Source organism: Panthera leo, chromosome B1, assembly GCF_018350215.1.
Source record: "Panthera leo isolate Ple1 chromosome B1, P.leo_Ple1_pat1.1, whole genome shotgun sequence".
Classification (NCBI taxonomy): Eukaryota; Metazoa; Chordata; class Mammalia; order Carnivora; family Felidae; genus Panthera; species Panthera leo.
The window spans coordinates 92,097,893-92,121,166 of record NC_056682.1 but is presented as its reverse complement, the minus strand read 5'-3'; the positions used below and the strand labels follow the sequence as shown (position 1 = coordinate 92,121,166).

The 23,274-nt window shown below is 32.4% G+C and overlaps 1 protein-coding gene across 2 annotated transcripts in view; it reads left to right on the top strand.

The window, feature by feature from the left end:
• The window catches only part of PCDH10 (protocadherin 10), a 40,488-nt gene that overhangs the window by 8,903 nt on the left and 8,311 nt on the right, over positions 1-23,274 (top strand). The window contains exons 4-5 of one of the 2 annotated variants that reach the window (XM_042935489.1): positions 4,390-4,695; positions 10,305-10,581. In XM_042935489.1, the coding sequence (XP_042791423.1) occupies positions 4,390-4,695; positions 10,305-10,345 (347 nt within the window). In that variant the 3' untranslated portion in view covers positions 10,346-10,581. Of the gene's footprint in view, positions 1-4,389; positions 4,696-10,304; positions 10,582-23,274 lie in introns of those variants that run through there. The other variant, XM_042935490.1, reaches the window with a different exon arrangement.

The following is a 23,274-nucleotide window of genomic DNA, read 5'->3' as shown; positions in this document are numbered from 1 at the left end:
TTGTGTCCTCTTAAAAAATATATTGAAAAGGACAATCTAATAAGTGATTCTGTTAATGTTACGTGTTATAGTTTACCTGAAAATTGTCAAACCGCTCTTCCTTGTACGTTTGACCTTCAGTTACAAGGAAACTTAGACTAGGTGTGTTAATTTTAATTATTGAGATCGATGCAGGATATGCGGTCAAAATTTGGCTACATGTTAAAAAAACAAAGTGACTGGAGTTGACAGTATTTCCAAACTAGTAAAGTATACCATGAAACATATTCAGCGATTGCACATTCTTACAAGACCAACAAGACAATTTTTGATTTATCATCAATACAAATTTCCCTTTCCCAGCTCCACTCAGAATGTAGATACTGGCAGATTAGCATCTGGATTTGTCAATAAAGTGAATTTATATGATTGTTTGCAAAAGCTTATTCGTGTTACTGGTGAAAATCTGAACTGCCACTTGATGCTACAGAGAGATTTATAATTGGAAAAACGCATATGACAAAATATTAGAGAAAATGGAGAAAAATATCAACACACTGGAAGATTGATAAATTAGGAGAAATTTTGATGTACATGTTTTGATTTTTTCATGAGTGAATCATGTTAATAAATATCTGTGTCCAAGCTATCTTTTCCTAAAACTTATGCCAATTTTTGCGGTTATAATTAATATCTCTCCATTTTTTTGTTGTTGGTAAGTGGTTAAAGGAAGACTGGAAATTTCCTCAAAAAATTAAGTTTTGATTTTCTTTAAAATTAATTTATCGTGTTACGAAAAATTAAACATTTTTATGAAGTCTTGGTGCATGAGAAAGAAATGCACACATAACTTTATATTGTTACATTCATCAGAAAACAGCACAAACTAAATACAATTATAATATTTTTGAAATCATGATTTGTTCTCAATGGTAATAGCACTGCCTCTGACTATAAAGAACAAGTTACTTGCCAGTTCAAAAATATGTATTTTAAAATTTGTCTAAATATATCTTTGCATAACAAGAAGTCTATCACGTCAGCTGTCATGCCTTGTAGAACAGATTATTTCTGAGAAGTGGGAAAAATAAATAACTAGGAGAAGAAATTTCAAGTAATGTATATGTATGTGTGTATATGTGTATATATATACGTATGTATGTATATGTGTATATATGTATATACATATATACATGCATATACATATATGTGTATATGTGTATGTATATATATGTATGTGTGTGTGTGTGTGTGTGTGTATATATGTTGAGATGATTCTTAGAAATTACCAAAACTTCAAAACTGAGGTTTGGCCTGTATTTTTCTGCTAAACAAATCTCACAGGTTCTATACTTAGGGGCATTTGAATGAGAAAATATAAAAATCACCTTAAATTTGTTTTCTCTGGGGCCTTCACTTTGAGCTATTAAAAAATTCCAAGAGCAATGTGAAAAGCATACATTTTAATACGTCACCTGTCCCAGAAGACCTGGCATTCCTGTGTATCATGTAGTCATTTATCACAACAGAACTTAAATATACTTCTGTTTATTTGGCCATTAAATAGTATATTTAACGGGACTGGCGATAAATGAAAGAAGGTAAAAAAAGAAAAAAAAAGAAAAGAATAGTTAGTCGTTCAGTGACTCCCTCAAGTGAGGAATGGTAACAGGTATATTTACTTGGTTCTCAAATCATGCATCTAAAAGACAAATGATTTGACATGTATTGATGTAGTTTTTATGTTATTATTTTTTAATTTTGCTTCTGAGTCTGACATTTTCCTCATGAGAAACTGGTACACTTGTTTTGTCAGTAAAACTGGTGGAGTATGTTCATGCACAATTTGTAGCACCTTATCTTTCATTCTGGTTACATATAGCTGTGTGGTATTACTGTGGGAATCACACTTTTAAAAGACTAGTTCATAAATTCAGTAAGAACATCATTTACAAGTGTTTTCTCTGTCGAGTAAAATTGTTCTTCCAGCATAAAACTTCATCCTATTTCTCATTTTTCTTGTTATGCACATGATATCATTTTTGTACAGGTTCTCGACTCGTGAGAACTTGATTACATCGTCTGAGAGGATTTTAACTAGTTTCTAATAATTAAAGAAGCCGAAGACCAGGAAACCAGACACTTCAAGAAAAGAAAATGGGCACAACTGAGTATAAACTATTTAATTAAACAAGTTCTACTAAAAGTACCTCCTAACACATACAGCATCTTACTAATGTTGAGAGACTAGTTTATTAAAATTTAAGACAGATGATCACATTTAAAATTATGAGAGAACTTGAGAGTATAGCTGCTCAAAAAGATGGGAAAGATTGTTAATGGTATCATGTGGTATATTTAAAATGATATTCATCGGTCATGTGAGAAAAAAACTGTATTCCAAATTTTGCATTAATACCCATTGTTATTATGGTTTAATAATGTAGTATTATCCTAATATTTGTATTAATTCCACCAACTTCAAACTTAATTATGATTTGGATTTAATTTTAAAATAAATAATTGCTCACAATCATTTTACTTTGAACAGTAATTCCATCTGTCAAAAAAATCTTTTCTTTTTGCTCTATCGTATTTCAAATAGGGAGTGTTTCTAGTACAGTATTCAAAATATAAATCTCTTTGGTTCTATAGCTTCTACCAACCTAGGATGTCAATGTGTATCAATTTCTTTCCTTTTTCTTTTTCTTTCTAAATATCTCTGTGATGAAATAGGAGAAAAAAAAAAAAAAAAACCTCAGCTACCCTGGTGTCAAAAAAACACTGACATATTTTACATGCTTTCTTAACCTGGTTCCTTATCCAGGTTTCAGCTCACGTTTAAGTTCCTCAACAGTTCACTGATCAGTAATTTATTTCAAGGCTTATGCATGACAATTATCAATGGAACACTATAATCGAAGCCAGACTCGGCATTATACATAGTTTAATTTAAAATAAAAAAGTCATAAAGTGAGATTAATATATGATAAGAAGATTCATTTTATTTCTTTAAACATAATTTACATAATTAACTGTTCTTATCTCCAAAATACTTGTGGACAATCTAGAAGATTGATACTCTGAAAAAATTATTTTCTATACTTTATCATATACAGATGTTAATATATACACACACAAACAAGTAAAGCAGTTTGTGACAAAAGGCCATTAGGAATTTAAAAACCAAAACTCAAGAGTTCAAAATCACTCCTGATATTTGTAAGAAGAAACAATCAGATGGGTTCATTAAATAAATATGACTCTGTTGATTAAAAAAGAAATTCATCGTTTTTCCAGACTGCTCATGCATTTGAGAGCTTCTTTTATGCAGAATAATCATAGTTGAGTTATTTTAAATTGATCCTGTTTAAAAACATGCACAATAAATGTGTTAGTATGTTTAGAAAAATATTAAAATGTGATTATGGTTTATGTACTTGTTTTTCTGAATAAGGGTAGTTACCAAAATGAATGTCAAATAGTATTCTATAATGCTCAAAATTATTATGCTTTGCCTAAGAAACTGAGCTTTCTTGAGTCACAACCAGATAATATTTAATAGTCTTGTCAATCTGTGGGAGACGATGAAACTTGAAGGTGTCATTTGAAATCTTAGTATCCTAGGATTAGTAAGGAAACAGTTCTGTGTTCGCTAGGACAAGCGTTTCCAGTGTGAAACAAGTAATAAGGTATTTGTCAATAGTATCTGCAGCTGACTCACATTACACTTGATTACCTTGGTTTCACTAATTATAGTCATTTGTTCTGGGTTTGTCTGCAGTGGCGAATAATAAGTAGTAATATGGGCTACCAGAATGTCATTGAGCTATACCTTTTAGGGTCATTTTCTGAGATCCTAAGAAAGCATGCTCTTGGCCAATCACAAAATGTTGTTTCATTCTTGTTATTTATTGGTTTAGCAATATGTGTGCCGTATTTCTCTTGAATTTCACTTTCTGTTTAATGTCTAGATTTCTTAATCTAAATATCATCATTTGTGCTTTACGTATTTCTGATGTTCTTGTCTCTAACGGAAAAATAAACATGTTGGATGCCTTATCATCATTAGAGATTATGGATTATAAAAGCTTTATACTTATATTTTTCTCTATTATGAATTTCACCAGAGATTTTTAAAAATATTCATTCTTTTTCTACTCACCATTCCCTAGTTTTTTTCCCACAGCTTTTTCCCAACTCTGAGGATTTTAGAAAGATCTATCTACCTTAAGGTCCTCTTTGCTAGAAGAGTCTAACCCTTTGCACAATAGTACAAAGACATTTTTGATGTCTATGAGGTTAAGGCAAGAAAAATTTGTTAAAACGCATTCACCCAGCACTCTTTATGCTACCTGTAATCTTTCACATTAGTGAAACCTGGATCCATAGTTTCCCTTTTGTTTACAGGCATGGATCTCTTCTCCAACTGTACTGAGGAATGTAAAGCGCTGGGCCATTCAGATCGGTGCTGGATGCCTTCTTTTGTCCCCGCGGATGGACGCCAGGCTGCGGATTATCGCAGCAATCTGCATGTTCCTGGCATGGACTCTGTTCCAGACACTGAGGTGTTTGAAACTCCAGAAGCCCAGCCTGGGGCGGAGAGGTCTTTCTCCACCTTTGGCAAAGAGAAGGCCCTTCACAGCACCCTGGAGAGGAAGGAGCTGGATGGACTGCTGTCTAATACACGAGCGCCTTACAAACCACCATATTTGAGTAAGTATTACATAAAAGCCTTTATCAAAGTATTCCCTTTGAGGGAATAAAGTTCAACATGCCATTATTCTTAGTGAAAATAGAGCTCAGGTTGTTTTTCAGAAACAAAGATAAAAGTGACTCTTGGATGCAGGCAGTCCTTTACTATGGAAAAATGAATATCTTAACAGGAAGACAGGTTTCTGTGTTAGGACATGGTTGTTGACAACAATCAAACATAACTTTTGATGTTGAAAACATTTTTCAAATGCATTTCATATTTCCTTTGAATATTGCTTGCTTGCTTACTTGATTTCCATGTGTTTTGAAGGGCTTAATTAAGATGGAAAAACATCTCTTGACACTTGAGTCACTGGGAGATCTCATTTTTTTATTGATGCCAGCATTTTCACATAATCATCCTTTTCCCACAGTGACATTAAACATTTTAGGCTAAATTAAGAAATCAGCGCAGCTATCACTTTGACCATTCAACGTGATTTAGTAATATGTTCATATGGTCAGAATCAGAGGAACTATGTGATGGAAACATACGAATAAAGCAATATTCTGCATTTACTTAAAATAATACATTCTTCTAACAATGGAGATGTTCAAAATTGTACTCCTCTCTTTCAATATTGGGACCATATTCTCTAAGTGGATTATTTTATACAACCACAGTGAAAATAAAAATGCTTAGAGATTCTGTAGTATATTTCCTTGAGGGTCTTGGTAATGAAATTATCCTATTATTCTCTGCTACATAGGAATCTTTTTTTCTTTTAGTTAATCGGTAAATACCACTGACAATTCAATAGTTTGGTCAAACCACATAAACTAATACTTGATAAGGATGAAACTCATAAAGACTCAATCAAAAGATGACTTTTATTTTGTATTGCAAATCTAACGTACATGGTGTTTTCTTACTTTCATCCCCTAGTACAAAAAAAAAAAAAAATCATGGGATCATAAGCTAGAAACAAAAATAAAACAGTTTGCAGATGTATCATTACTTTCATGACTTCAGGAATGGGAGGGAAATAGAAAAAAAATACCTAAAGGAAAGACAAACTAGAAGAACATATATTTTAACTCATGAATGTAAATATGAAAGGCATGAATTGAATACACCGAGGACAAGACTACTACTCTAGACATTGATAAAGGAATGGATCTGCCATTGGAAATATACATTGTGATGGCAACACTGATTAAACTGTTTTATGAAGGATTCAAATCAACTTTTCAGATTTCTTGGAAATACCATTACCCCATATCATTTCAGAACCAAATAACTACTCCTGTCTATAAACTATTGATATTTATTTTGTTTTATTTTTTGGCTTTATAAAAATGCAAGGAGACCACATATACTTAGAAAGTATTGAAATGTCCAACATCATAACTGATGAAATTTGGATGCTAAAGTCCTAAAGTTTAGCTCACACATCTACACACATTAGTGATTTAAAATAACCTAAAATAGTTATTATGTGTGTTGCTAGAAATCAAAGAATTCATATATCATTTAATTAAGAAAATTAAGATTTTTTTCCATATTACTCAGATACGGTAGAATAAATTAGTTTTAAAAAACTATTTTTTTTTTCTGTTTGAGCCAGCTCACACCACTCAAAATTTAGGGTTTGGTATGAAGTGTGCCCTAGGTGAAAAAGAAGCAAAAATATAGGTATTTTGTTGTTTTTACTTATACTCTCCTTAGCTATTCGCATGACTTCAACTTTTAGTGTTTAATATTAACTTAAAATTACGTCATGAGCCCGATATTAATAGACATAGTCAATTTTATGGTTAATTTAATAGTATAAACTATAAATCAAAACCATGCCTGACCATTTTGCCCTCCAAATTCACATGGTGGTAGTCATTCATATTTGTATTATTTATCATCAGGAATGGAAGTATTCTCATCTTCTAAATTGAAAGCATGTCCCTTACGTAACTAAATTAAAATTTTGACATCTATAACTTATTTTGAATCAGAATGTTTAAATAATTATTGAGGTAGAGTTTTATTTTGCTAAACATGCATTTATTTCTTTAGTAAACATAACGTACATTTTGATGTTGAGAAAAACAACTGTGTATTTGGTTATTTTTGTAGAGCTCTAAAAATAAAGCCTAATGAAGCTACCACTGCCATTTATAAAATGATGAGGAAATGGTAATATGCTTAATAATACAAATGAGATCATTGTCTGTGCCCAAGGACTTCCCGTTTCTATACTTGTGATTGCAAAATTTAAAATTTAAACTTGCAAGAAACCAACTTTTACATAAAAGTACGTGTATGCACATGTTAAAGAAAGTAGTTTCTGTGTTTCTTTTTTTAAAGAAATGCTCACATACAGCTATATTTTTTCTTTTTTTTTTCCAATGTGTAAGAAAAGATCTGTGAAGAATATACGTGATGCATTTAATGAAATGAAAGTTCGTTTTTAAATCAGGAGCGATTTTGAAAGTTTCTATTAATACTCGTTAGTCATGAACACCTATGAGCTTGTTTGCTCTTATTTTTGTTACAATATTGTAGTTTGTTAATGCTCTGGTGAAAACCAAAGGGATACACTGAAGGACTGAAGAAATAAATGTAAATATGTAGAATATGGTCATATTCAAAACTCAGTGTTTAGATTTATCTTAAAATGCTGATGAATTTTAGCTTGGCTTTACCTTTTTTAGAATAATAAAAAATTTTAAAGTATCCCTTTAACTTTTAATAAAAGTTAATCATTGTTTTGAACATTTATTAAAATGAAACACAAAAAAATATTACCTGGACTTTAAAAATAACATCACATTTTATAGTGAAGAATTCATGAAATTCTTTAGTATTATAGACACCTTATATAAAATCAGTCCTTCAAATGACACATTCTGAATAATATCAGCAAATAAGGAGCATAAAAATAATTTAAGTTCCAGAATAGTTGATAAAAGCTGTATTATCAAGGTACTTTAGAAAATCCCAGTAGTTAAAACAATTATGTTATTTTGGCAATCATTCTTGCTTATGATTTTGGCTACACATTTTGAACATCATCACTTAACGATTGATTTTGTCAGTGGATGAGACATATCTTTCGGTTCAAATAAGCCTAAATGAAACAAAGGATTTTAGGATTTCAGGATTTCAGGATTCATTATTTGGAAATTTGATTTCTTGTTGATAAACATAATCAGTGCCTAAGAATTGGCAACAGTCAAAAGACAATAACCAATGAAATTTCATCAAAAATATATTTGTGAAAATCTTTTTTTCATTAATTTGAAGGGTCATGAGGTAATAAGTTATGTTGAATGAAATGAAGAAATACAGTGACATAATTAATTTTTAAATACTGTATTCATGAAATATTCTAGGTTTCTAGAACTGTAAAGAACGATTTACTGAAGTGTCATGGTCCATGTTGCCTTCGTATTACACGTCATTTAGACCAGTCCATGCATGCCAAAAAATTACGAGCTGTCTCCTGACCTAATTTTAATTTTGCCTACTTTTTGAATCCCCTTCAAACTTCAATTCAATTTGCTCTTAACACAAGAAAAGGTGTCAGAACTTCTGAAACATTCCATTTGAAAAATTGCTGACACTTTACGTAGACTTCTTTTCAGTAAACGTCATTTTGAGAAAATTCTTTTGGGCATCGATGTTATTTCTATGGTGCACTTCAAGTTTTCAGTTGATTAAAATTGTAGACCATGTTTTGTTTAGTCACATTTCTTTCAATCCCTTCATTATCTCAATCTGCCTTCTGTGAGTTTTCTTAATGTGTTGAACTCAATAGTGTGGTAAGAGTGTACATAGGATTCAAAATAAGCAACTTCTCTTATTGGCACACAGCACCCTCATATTTACATATCTTCATATAGTGTTTTCTCTGGGATTTGTATATTCCTATAATGTCATAAACATAACATCACTTTTTCAAATATTAAAGTCCACAAATAAGCATTCTTGTATGTGGCCTTTTTAACATTCCTGTCTCCTAGCTCCATACATCACTAAATAGATGCACATCTTTTTCAGGATTATTTTTTTTCCTAGTACTTATGTTAATTTCTGTTCCCTTTGTCTCCAAGTTGTGTTACTTTTCTATAATATCCTATTTCTGAGACTTTTGCTCCTCTCACTCTTCTCTATAAGAATAGCTCTAGATTTGTTAACCTAACTTTCTCACGTTTTTAGTTTATCTCTTTGTGACAAATCTCTAGTCTTTGAGTCACACCAGTCCTTCTATTTTTCATTAAATTCCTTTGTTTAGTGATTAAGAATTGATCTTTCATAATCAACATAATTTACGCACCTCAACTCCGTGAACAGGAAACAAATGATAACTCAATCCCAGTTCATATTCTCTGCATATCTATTGTTAGATTTAATGTTCACTGAATTTTATGATATTTTACTTCTTTGAAAAATGATAATCTGTTCACAACTGGTATCATTACTCCAGTTAGCTGATGCAGCAGCTGCCTGGAACTTTCCTGTAACTCCAGATAAATGAGATATTATAATATTATCTTATTTCTTCTTTCGTTAAGTAATGGTCTACCTCAATTAATATGATTTACATCGGAAGCTGTAAAAATCTTCTGAGGTGAACAGTTCATCTGTACATCTATACATATGGCAATTTCTGTAGGCAATTTGTTTTTACTTATTCAGACATCAGTGCTTCTCTGTGACTTATCACATGTCATTTAAAATGTGTGCCTTTGGGTGCATCGGAACTAGTTAGTATCCAATACTCTCTTGGCGTATTGAGACTCATTACCCGGCTGTGCATATTATAAATGCTAAATAATTATGTGATGAAAAATGAATGGCTGAATGAGTGTTTTTAAAGTATCCAAATAATCTTTAATGCTCTCATTATACTTTTCATTTACACACATGTCTGCAGTTGTTTTTAATCTCCAGGCAAACTTTCTTCTCTTCTAATTTTTAAAATATGTTTTAAATTAGTTGTCTTTCTCTGGTGCTATTACCTCCAAGTTTTTATAAGGGGAAGTAGATCGTGAACTCATTCAAAATATTGAAATGCACCCAACCAAGGTGCTTTGTTATGTATATAGGTGGAGTTTTTCTATGCTTTGAGGCTTCCCTTTGATTCATTCTAAGAACTTATATCCTAAAAGTGTTAAGTTTGTTTCATACCTGTTAGTTCTCTTATACTTCTAAGTACTCCCCTTTCTTACCAGGTCATTGAGATAAGCTTTTTTGGACATATTTTATTTACTAACAGGTCTCATGGTTTCGGTCCCATCTTTCATTTCTTTGTAAAGTTAATAGATCCAAATTTTCCTCTGGTATCATCACTTGTTTTTCTTATATAATTCCCATGTAGGAATTACTTATTTGCATGTTATTAATTCTGTTTTTGAATTCACAGATATATAGTTCAATAAAATATATATTTAACGGTCTATAGAAAAAACTTAATTGCTAAAAGTAATTTATATCTTTATTCAGTATTTTACACTCCATGTGTGAGTGTCCATCAGTTATTTAAAGCAGTTTATTTGGTGCATACTTTGCATTTTATTGAGCAAACATTTAGCATATTAATATTATTTATATACCTGATTTTATATTACAGATCATTTCCATCCTCTTTCTTATTTTGTACATTGGAAATAAATCCATATAAGCATTTGTCCGCCATGTGAGCCTAACAAAGGAAGATTATCAATTAAAATATAAATAGAATTATTCAATGAAAAGGATTATCTACCTGGGATTTTTTCCTGCCTCATCATACTGAAGATGTGTGGGTCAAAATTTAAATGCATTGAGTTATAAAGATATTGTAAAGAAGTCTGGAATATATAAATTCAATTGCTTATAAATATCATTAAACATTATTCAATACTCAATGTGCCAGACTTTTTTTGGGTGAGTCTGCGTCTCCTGAAGTCCTTTTAATAGGAATCAGATAGTGTCATTTAGGTAATAGAGCTTGGAAACTGTTTTGTACTCTGAGGTTTAGTGTTTAAGATTAAATAATACTCTCAAATCAAGACTGAATTTAACATAATGTGAGTCAATTTAATGTTTCCCAAAGTGTAATAAAATCCTGGAAGTTTTGTATCAAGGTTCATAAGACTTCCTAATTACTGCATTAGTGGCCCCTAATCACCTACATCAGTTTAGGTGGGGACAGTATAGAAGATTCGGAAACACTGAATCCCGAAAATGTAATTACATACAAAAGGACACGGATGAAAACAAATTATAAGCTAGAAATTTTCGCAGATAAAATTCAGGGTTTTATTTCTGATTCTTTAACTGATACATTGCATGAAATTATATTTGCACCTTATACCTAGGCACATACTGTATTCTTTCTCCTGGAGATACATTTCTTTTAACTGTGAGGATTGAAAAGAGTATATGTGAACTTCATTTCAACAAATTTTTTATAATCTGGCCAGTAGAGTGTTATTAAATAATCAATGACAAAAAACCCAAAATCAAACCAAACCAAACCAAACCAAAACAAAACAAAACAAAAACTACCACTGACAGCTTTTAAGTCATTGAGCTCAACAATGAGCTCAACAAGTGATTGTAAATCCTTTTTCTGTGTTCTGTAGTCATGATTCTGTTATATGGGTGCATTTATGCATATAGACATCCCATATAGAAGCATTATGTTTTTAATTTAATTTTTAATTATATCTATCAGTTACCAGAGAAAGAACAGAGCATGATTATTTAACTAATGGCTACTTCAGTATCAGAAACTGTTAAACATGAGAATTTGGCACTTTTTGAGAAACAGATAAGTGGCAATCGGTTTCGGTCCGTTTCTTTATTTTTTAAGGTGCTTGTTGTACTTTTTGAGGACCAGTTCACATTGCACATTGGAGCAAAATTGACCTGTAGAGGAAAGAGGTGTCTGTATTACGAGGACAACATTATTTTTATTGTTTGCAAAAATATTGTAATGAATAGGACTTTTTTTCCTCTTTTAATGTTGCTATCAGCCAGAATCCTGTACCAGATTCCAAGTTACCTGTGTTGGATATTTAATCATATATTTTATACTTCCTAGAAAAGTGACTTCGTTTGTTATCAAGTGTCCTAAGGTTTATATTTATGCCAGTCACTATATTTCAGCTGAAAGTTGGCCAATGACTGCATTATTCCATAAAAAGCATAGTTGTAAGTGTGTTTTTGTTAAAATTTTCGAGTAAGTGCCTTAAAAAGGATGAAAAGACCCAGGCCTTGGAGAAATACATAAATAAAGCCAGTATCAAATGTATATTTCTTGAGTTAAATTTTGAATCACCCAGGATAAAGAAGTAGGTATGAGGAAGGGTCTGTCTCATATCTCACTGAACACATCATTGGGTTTTGTCTCAAAGTACAACACACGGTAGAAAGTTCAGAGTCAACAAGGGCAACAGTAGAATAAGCATACATGTTGTCTTGATGGTATATACCTGATGGTGTACATAAGATGAAATATCTCACTTGTAGGTTTAACCAAAATAGTTTTAGGAATAGGTCCATAGATAGGAAGGTTAATGTTCTAGTTTGACAGTTGCTATCATTTTATTCTTAGAAAATGTATAGAAAATCTGGAGGCTAACCTGTAAAATTAGTATAAAACCATGGTACTTGTTTTCCCCACTGTTGATAAGCCTTATACAAGAACTCATCCCCTTGCCAGTTACTAATGGTGTGGGTTTAAGTTTTGTTGGCCAGAGAAATACTCCTCAGATGATTACACTGGAGAGCATGAAACCTAGTTTTGTTTTGGTAGATGTATCTTGATTCTTGATTTACCTCAACCTTTTTTTATGAGAACTATGGTAATAGAAAACAATACTACTTGGAGCTCGTAGAGTTCCACTAAATTTTACTTTTAAACATTTTAAAAAATGATGGGTAGGGGCGCCTGGGTGGCTCAGTCGGTTAAGCGTCCGACTTCGGCTCAGGTCATGATCTCGCGGTATGTGAGTTCGAGCCCCGCATCGGGCTCTGTGCTGACTGCTCAGAGGCTGGAGCCTGTTTCAGATTCTGTGTCTCCCTCTCTCTCTGACCCTCCCCCGTTCATGCTCTGTCTCTCTCTGTCTCAAAAATAAATAAATGTTAAAAAAAAATTAAGAAAAAAATGGGTAATTTCAAGTATATAAAATAGAGAGAATAGTACTAAACTCTCTATGTTCTCCAGCCTAAACAATTATCAGGTTTTGGCCAAATTTATTTCATCCAAATGCTAACATACTGTCTTTTTCCTCACATTTTTAGAGCAAATCCAGGGTTCTGACTGCTTAATCCGTTACTATTTCAGCGTATGTTTATTAAAGATGAAGTTTATTTTTAACATCACCACAAGAACCTATTCCTCTTTAACAAGAAAGTTTTTACTATCATTGTTTGTCTAATTATTGTTCCCATCTCCATAATTTTCTCATAAATATTATTTACACTTACAATTAATTTGATTCATGCTTGAAATAAGTTCCATACATGGCAATTCATTTTTATCTTTAAACTTTTTATTAAAGTATAATATGCATATAGAAAAATACAAAAATCACAGATGTATAACTCCACTTTTTACAAAATGAGCTCATGTGTGTAATCAGTGGCCACATTAACTGGGTCGAGTAGCCAAAGCATTACAAGTACCTAAAAAAGTCCTGTATTCTGTCTTCTTCCAGCTATGACCACCCCAGGGGGTGCCACTATCCTAGCCCCTAACCAAATTTAGCTTTTCTGGGTTTTCAATTTTATATAATTTGAATAAGTGGAATAGTATAATGTATTTGTTTCACTAAAATGTAATAGCCAGTTATTCTCTCTGTTAATACAGGGAAAGCAATCAGCAGAGCTTAAAATGTGTAAGCTAAAAAGACCAGTTAACATGTATTCTCCTTGAACATGATTTATCTTGCTATTTTTTGGAATTCTTGTCTAGTCTTTCAGAAATGCTTGGTACCTGCCTTTATATCTTTATTTTTGATTGAAACATAATCTGTTAGCTTAGAGGTGTTTTATAGAAACAAATATTTAAGTATATTGATTTGAATACCAGATTAAAACAAGAGAGTAGAAAAATCGTAGTGTCTGTATTTCACATTTCTTTGAGTCTAGGTTAGAGGACTGTGGCAAACTGGCACCCATGATGCTGAAGGGAGAGTTAATAAAATAAAGAGATTAACATTTTGGAAAACAGCATATCTGACTAGAGTTTAAAAGGATTGAGGGACTGTGAATTGAGAAGAAAGGGGAGAGGTGACTTAACAAATGTTAAGTGCTTAAACAAATACTACACAGATAAGATAGTGATCGGTTAATCTGTCTTTATTGAGAGCAGAACAGAGAAAATGGATCTATATTGCATCCTGAGAGATGTAAATTGCACATTATGGGAAATATCCTGACCCTGACATTGGTATTTTCTCCTGAGAGATATGGAAACACTTTACCTAGAAAGCTTTACAAACTACAAACGTAGGCATATGTCAACTGTGATTTGGTAGAATGGCACTTTCTAGCCCTGTGATGTACTTCCTGCAAAACACTTTTCCCGGCATTGGGGCTGGTGAAGGAGTGAAAGGGATGAGGCTCAATTTTACTGGAGGACAAAGGAAAAGCAATTGAGGAAGCCTAGGTTTTTATCTATTTCCTTCGCTTCCTGTTTCTATATAGATGACTTCTTATTCTTTCTTAGAGATTCTGAAAGGGAAAAAAATTGGTTTCTTAAAGCCTTTGATTCCCCCTCACACAATGAATTGCAGTTGATGATTGACTATCCAAGAACAGAAATTGAGAAATCATAGTTTTAGAAGGAAGTTTGGGGAAATGTGTAGAGGGCAAAAGCTAAGTGTAAAATGTTTATTAAATTATTGAATAATTATTTAATTATTGTTTATATGAAATATATAACATAGATTGTGTCTATTAAAAGTATGCATTACAACCTAAAAAATATGAAGCTTCACATTATATATGATAATAATTTATAACAGGAAGACAGATGACTATAGCTTTTAAATAGCTTACTTTGTCAAATATTGAATCTTTATCAAGCTGACTTAATTCTCTTATAATAAGAATTTTCCCCTTTTGGTATCATATTATCTTCTGCTGAATTTTAAGGAAATCCCTGGTGTCAGTTACTGTGAAATGGCTCACAATTAAACAAAAAATGAAACAGCCATTAATAATGATTCACAGTCAAGTTGCCTACTCCTTAAACCTAGTAGTCATACAAGCTTTCTTAATTATATTGGAAGATATAGCAAGCTGACTATATGTGATCATTACATTTTGTGTTTTATTTTGGAAAGTAAATGTAGCATTAGCTTGGTAACATGAAAGCAGGAGTTAATTCTGCACTTAAGAAAATAAAATGAGGGGCACCTGGGTTGCTCAGTTGGTTAGGCGTCTGACTCCTGCTCAGGTCATGATCTTGCTGTTTGTGAGTTCTAGCCCCGCTGACAATGGGGAGCCTGGAGCCTGCTTCAGATTCTGTGTCTCTCTTTCTCTTTGCTCCTCCCCTGCTCACACTCTGTCTCTCTCTTTCTCTCTCAAAAATAAATAAACATTAAAAATAATTTTAAAAAAGAATAGAAAATGAAAAGAACAGTGTAACAGTAAATTGTATTAGCTAAACATTAAGTCTAAATTTAATAACAGTACTAGCTACTACTGAGTGCCCATTTTGTAGGCACGAAAAGATGAAATAAGACACAATAAAGGCACTGATTTCATAAATATACAACCAGTGTTGTAAGGGGATAGCTCTTTTTATCAATCAAGGGTCATGAAATAATTTTTGAATTAGATATATTCATATTTTATGATTATATAAATATACTTAATTTTATAGAGACAAAGGGATTGTTTGGTATTAGACAATGTAGAAATGGCTTTTGTTGATGGATTGGAGTGAATTCTAACTCCTTTGAACTTGAATTAAGCTAAGGATTTGGGAAAATGATATTTTTTAAATTATATAAGGAATGAAGACAATTATTTCTCAAATTATAAAAATAAAATATTGACTCATTAAAATTACTAAGAAACTTATTTTTTTTAATGCAGGCTTACTTAGAATTATTTTTAGGAAATACTTGACATTAAATAATTTAATTTTCATCTCTCACATTTAAAATTGAGCCTGGGATCTAGGGACATAATCCTTGAGAACTTCAATTGCTTGCTTTGTAGGAATTCTTCATAGAAATTATGTTTTCATAATGCTAATAGAGAAAGTGTGCTGATATATCTAATATGGGGAAATGTTATCTTCCTCTTAAATAAAAACATTTAATGTAGTTTATGAAGGGCATATTATATTTCTTTGAAGTTAATTTTAATTCTGTACCCTTCATTAATCCTTCAAAGTTTTTCATATTTCAATTACTTTCTAATTTCAGAGGATGTCAATAGGTCCTACTATTTGTAATACTATTATTTATTATAAAGTAGTGCCATGGCAGTTTAGAACTGTAAAAAAGTTTTTAACCAGCTGTTTTAGGCAGATCTTCCCAAGCTACTGACAAAAACAGTATGACACACATTCAAGAAAACTTACAGTTGAGCACCAACTATGTTCTAGGCACAGTGATTTTCAGTTTTGTTTGCCCTAGAGCATAGATCAACATACTCAGATCAGGTCATCTCAGTGTCACCTGCTCTGCACCATTCCAGAAATACGCAAAAGCATTTTTAATTATTGATATCCTCCCATGCTATACTTCATGCTAACTACCAGCCTTCTTTTGAGATAATTTTGAAAAAACCAAAAATGAATAACCAAAACTTGGCATTTTCCAACACTAGTGAAAAGTTCTCCATTTCCTTTAAAATGTACATGAAACACAGCCTACTTACCTAGTTGGATTGTGGTCTTAGCAAATACTTGGAAAATATTCTAGTCTTATTATTTTCAGGTAGGTTTTCCTAAGCATCACTAATTTTTTCCCATTTGACTATATGGGAACATGGAATTTTTAATTCCAGTAAATATCACTTTCTGATTTTGTTCTTAAGGTATGTGCCTACTTGCTTTGGACTCATAGCCTACTACATAATTACAAGAGTAGGTCTTTCTGTCTGTCCTCATATCAGAGATGTGATGAGGTATAATTAAGAGCTCTGGTTACAGGGCCAATCTACCCGGGGTTCCAATACTCATCCAGCCAGTTACTAGCTGTGTGACCTCTAGAATTCATTTAACCTTCCTGTAACTCATTTTCCTCATCTGTGACATAGATCCTCGAAAGCTCATTGTAGAGATTAAATTATTTATCATATCTAAAGCAGGGAGTGCCTGGCCCAAAGGAAGCACTCATTAAGTGTTCAAGGCAACCATATATTCAGTTAAAATTGGAACAATGACATCAGCCTGAGTATGGAGAAAATTAAAATTCTGGCTTAAATAGAACTAATTATGCTTTCTTTTACTCCCAGAGAAAAATCAGACTCCAAATGTTCTTTTCACGATATATCACTATGTTACATCTGCAGTATATATTCTTCCACATAATACATATGTTTTCAAAGGACAGCATCCGTATTTTTCTTTTTCATCTGTAAAACCAATGAGACAGATTGAATAGAACCAAAGGTATGATGCCCACTAAAGACTGGGTTGTATTCATTTTGTGGTGATGTTAGTCACAGAACATGATTATAATTTAAAAAAAATATATATTCTCATTATTTTACTTAACTTGTGTATTTACAGTGAGTAAATATACTTGATCATGTACAACAAGCAGTTAAAATAATTTGACAAAGAATGCACTTTTGAGACAACAGATTCTTATTTCGGTGTAAGAAGCAGCATATTATATTTGAAAAAAGAATATGTTTCTTGGGGCTCCCCGCCCCCCTCCAAATTTTAAGTGGTACAAATAGATGCCCGTATCTAATTTGACATAATCTGCATTTCGACAATTATACTAGCCCATTAGAGTAAATTCTGGCCTTAGGACATTGTTACTCCAAAAAGTTCTGATATCTCTGCGTAGATGACACAGATGCCCCCAAATCATCACACAAAGTAAATGAGAACAGTCTGCTACTATGTGAAAATAGAGTCTTTCTAGAAGATATCCCAAAGACTCTGCCTGCCGTAAGTCAGTATTTGACATGCAGGAACTCCAATATTTCCCTGCCTCTTTTTCTGCCCTAAAATCCTATTATCTGATAAACCGAATTCTCTCACCCAGCATTATATTTATATTTTTGTAACTTTGTCTTTTAAAAATAACATAAGACTAGCAAATGATCTTACCTAGCCTTGTTTGGAGAAATTCTTAAAAGACTATCCAAACTTTACTTTCTGTTTACGGTTTATTCGTCGGGCTGTCTTATGTAACTCTCATGATTTTATGTTTCTCTGTTTTCTGTCCTCTGCCTTCCTGTACATATCCCATATATACTGCCTTATATGTACATTGCTATTTTGCCTGAATAACAAGAGACCTAACAACTTTTAGTGCCTGATTACAGTCCAGCATTATATTTTCTTATGTCTTTTTACGTTCATGCCTCATATGCAAACAAAAATTTCTCATCTTTTTTTATAAAATGGTGAAATTTCCTCCATTTAATAGTACTTTTGCCCAACTCTGCAAAAATGAAATGTTAAAGCAGATTTAATTGTTTGTTTCATTTACATATCTGTGAAATTGCAATGTCAACGGCAATTAAGCATTTCTCTCTTCTCAAAATGCAGTTTTTCGGTGACTGTACTTTAAGTTTCTTATCTCATTAACAGATAAATAAGATGGTTACTTTATTATAATAAATGTCTTTGGCTATCTTTGGAGAAGATCTCTTAGAGTATAACCAAGGAAGGATTTATAGACCTCCACTTTGGGGCCATTATTGGAGCACTATCTGAATGATTTTAACTGATAAAGAAAAATGGCATTCTAGGAAGACAAAGTTGAATGAACAAAAATGTGGAACTAGACAGCAAATAAATATGAAGAAGTGAGTATTCTGAGTTGCCAAATCTATAAGATAAATCCAGAGGGAATAGTGGAAGTTAAAGTTTGAAAGTTATGTTTAGGATGGATGAAGACATGTTTTAAATAATAATGCTAATAATGATAGTAGCTAAGAGTTGTTAAGAACTTGTCAGCCTAGCACTAGTGATGAACTAGTGATTGAAGCCTTACTCAATAAGCAAATGAAATAAGTTTTCTGTCTCCATTTACAGATGATAAAATTAAGAAAAAGGGATGTCCAGTAACTTGTCCATGGTCTGATGGCTAGCAAGGGAGAGCTAGGCTTTTTATTTGAGACCACCTGATTCTAGAGTAAGCATTTACTTGTAACCAGTTCACTACTTGAATCCCAGGCTTAAGAAATTGGACACTATTCAGAGAGAAGTCAGGAAGGATGTATTGTACGGTATTGTTTTGCATTTTGTTTTATCAGCAGAGTGTATTCCAGTCGTCAGGCTTCGTGGCAATAAGACCCCGGAGGAGAATGACAGCTGAAGTTTACCTTTAGAGAAATTAAAAAAAAAAAAAAAGGGGGGGGAGTATTAGAATTCTAAATGTAGCAATAAAAGATAAAGAAAATAGTTATCAGGGATGGTTGTGAAATCTTCTGACTGAATGTTTGGGAAAAGGTTGCATCCCTCTTATATACAACTACTAAAGGAAAGGGAATACATTTTGATTGAAAAACTAATAACCAGCTAGGAACACCCTTGAAAGGACAATTCAATCAAATGGAAAAAGATGAAAAATTATGTAGCAAAAGCAAAATATATATCAAAAGTATGAAATTTTTTACACAGTGTCACAGTTAATTGTGAGACTGTAAAAAATGTGTACTTTTTGTATCAAGATTTTTGGAAGTGAAAAGTAGATACAAGGTAACGTGATAACTGAAAATTCTAGTAGGCAGAGATATGACAGGGGTTAATTTTGGATAGGAAAGATTTGATCAAATGCCTGTGACCTTTAATCACTTAAAATATATTATTTTAATTTTTTTTAACATTTATTTATTTTTGAGACAGAGAGAGACAGAGCATGAACGGGGGAGGGTCAGAGAGAGGGAGACACAGAATCTGAAACAGGCTCCAGGCTCCGAGCTGTCAGCACAGAGCCCGACGTGGGGCTTGAACTCACAGATCGTGAGATCATGACCTGAGCCGAAGTCGGCCGCTCAACCGACTGAGCCACCCAGGCGTCCCTAAAATATATTATTTTAAATGCAACAATTAAAATTGTTCCTGTGTCTTCACTATTTCTGTGAATTGCGGACCCAGATGTTCTTAGGGTGAGCTTTACTTGTGAGTGTCTCTTTGAAAGAATAAACTCAGGAGCCATATTTTATTTATAAAATTTCGGTTTCATGGTTATAAAGTAAATTTAATGTTAGGCTATGAGCATCATCTGCCTTAATTTTTCTTTGTTAAAATGGGTGTAAAAAACATCCCCCGCTTTTCTCTAGGCGCCTAGTTTTATTGCTGCTGACACTACCCGAGGCTTGAGATTTGGGACAGAATCACTTCTTTGAGCAGGTCCTTTCACCAATTTTTGTCTTTCATAATTATCTTTAATATTGAATTATCAGCTCCAAGACACCCAGGCAGTCATTTGATTGCAAAATAATTTATTACACTTGGGAGATTTAGGGTGGAATGCAAATTATTTCCAGATATGTAAAGTATAAACCTCTCTGCTGGGCTCTGTGAGGAGACACAGGTATACTTTCTTTTGCATTCTCCAAGCCCGGTCCTATGTGCTTAGTTCACCAAAATTAACGAAGATCCCTCCGTTTTTCCATCTGGCTTCTACTGTTAAGTAGAGTATTAATTTATATTTATAGACATTTGACTTCGATAGTCCTCTAAAATTTTTGAGAAGCTCCCTGTTGTGACCACAATAATGTTCAGTAGCTTTATAAGCTTTTTATGTTTAAACCCTGCCTGTAGTTTTGCTGTATGTCATTCAGTGATTGTCAGCTTCTTGTGATTTGACACATTCTATTCTCTTTCTGGAATGCTCTCTCACCTACAAAACCACTCCTCACCACATCTGTTTGGCCATCTCATACTCGTCAATTAAGATTCATCTCATTTTACTTTCTATTTTTTAATTTTTTTAAGTTTATTTATTCTTGAGAGATAGAGACAGAGCATGAGCAGAGGAGGGGAAGAGGGAGGGGGAGACACAGAATTCAAAGTAGGCTCCAGGCTCTGAGCTGTCAGCACAGAGCCCAGTGCAGGGCTCGAACCCACGAACCATGAGATCATGACCTGAGCCAAAGCTGGACGCTTAACCGACTGAGCTACCCAGGCGTCCCTCATTTTACTTTTAATAATGAAGCCTGTCCAAAAAGAGATATGCATTCTTCTTGTAACTTCTTCTAGATTTTTATACATGATTGTTATTTTTAAAATATCTTGTAAAACATTGTTTTTACCACTGAATTGTTAAATCTTTTGGAACAGAAATCCATGTGTATTCATTTTAGAGTCTCAAGTCGCAGAATAAGGTCTACAGCAAAGTAAACACCCATAAATGCTTATAGACTGCATCAATGAATCAATAAATGAAACACCTTGAAACTGAGAACTTTTTTTTTTTTCCCCTGTTTGGTTATCTAGGCATCTTCCCGACTTATGCAAATTAATAGAATTGTAATAATCTCTTAATGCCAAAGCAAACAAACAATCCCCGAACCTAACCATTTCTACTCCTAACATACTCTCCCCTGGGTTTCATCAATTTTTAACCTTCCATAATTTATTTGTCCTTTTTATTCTGGCCTTAACTGTACTAGTCTTTTTATTCTTTTTTTTTCTGATTGATTACTTTTTCTTTAAAAACTCCCTAAGCCTCATGTTTCACCATCACCAACTGCTCGTTTAACTAATATATTTTTTCAATGGTTTGTTGTATATAATTTACAAACATATTTGTAAAAATTAAGTCAATATAAGATAATTAAACATGAACATAAAAGGAGATCCACTTTAAATACATGATTATGGGCAACGGCAGGAACTTGTTAATAATACAGGATAACTATGGCTACAGGCAATTTAACTGACTTTCCTTTAGGTTTGGGGGGGTTTCCATGTAACTAACAGTTTTTAAGTCTTTGTTATCTTTACTCATCATCATTATTGCAAAAGTTATTTTCAAATTGTTTTCTTAGACAACTCTTTTTCTATGGTCTTGTGGCAACTGAGTATCTCATACTTCTTTTTTCATAAGGTAGAATTTTGATTTTTTTGTGTGAGAACTTTATCGTAAGATATGTAGGTAGGTTTGTACATTTGTCATGTTTTAATAATGATATAGATATCTTATATATAAACATACACTGTCGATACTATTTAACCAGAATCTGTTGCTGCCCCAGCAAAGATCGATTATTTAAAATTTGAATTATTTTCTAGATTTATTGTGGTATTTTTCATAAATACTAAGTGTCTAACATGACTTTTACTTTTATTTATTATGTGGTTAAATATTTACAGTAATTAAGGTGAATCCTATTTAAACAAAAGTGTGAAGTTATGAGATGTAACACAACTATTTAAGGATCCAAATCTTGTCATTTAATTAGTACATAACTAAAATTATTTTAACCTTTCACAAGCATAATGTAATCTTGTTTCAACAATTCGCATGTTTGCGATTATTTTAAAGGTGAGTATAGTTCACTGCGTACCAGTTTTCAAATCTTTAATTATCTGATGATAGGTTAAATTGGAAGGGCAAGAGGGAGGTGGTTTAATGAGTTTCTAGGAGATAACTAAAATTAAAATGTATACGTAAGCTTAGATTTTAGAATAAATGATTAAAAATTATGTTACTATGCAAAAAGAGAAAGAAGATTTGATCTAATATGCTATATCCACATCTCATAAAAACAAAGATTTCATTCAAAACCAAGGTTACAATTTAATCATGATACAAAGAAATAATTTAAATGACAATAAAGATTACATTCGTGTATGATATTAAATTCATTACATATGAATTTATATTGTAGATAACTGCATTTCATTTCTCTGTCTTTTGAATTTTATTATTTTTATTTATTTATTTTCTTCTTTGAATTTTCAATCTTAAGTTAAAAAATGTGTTATCTTAATTGTAAATCATTGTAGACTGAAATACATATGAAATTTAGGAATTACAGTGTTATAAAATAATTAGAAAATGTAACGCAACATTTTTTTCTAGAAAACACTGTACCATTTACCCAGTAGTAACTAGTGTCACCTGTGGTGTCATGAAACAGATGCTTTAGGATAGGGATTCCAGGTTTAACAAATAAATGACACGACACCTAAATGTTGCATGGAGCTTATGTATACTAACAAATTATTCATTATTTGCTTGAAATTCAAATGTAAGGGCATTCTGTATTTTATCTGGCAATCCTGCTCAAGGCGTTATGGAAGCCCATACGCAGTCTTGGAGTTTCTGACATGGTTGAGTGTGAGGGTTGTTTTCTGAATACAGAAAAACAGTGGTCAGCTTTCACTTCTCAGTATGTCAGCATTTCAACCCCTATCTGAGCCTGCAAATTCCTCTTTTTAATCTGCTATTTGT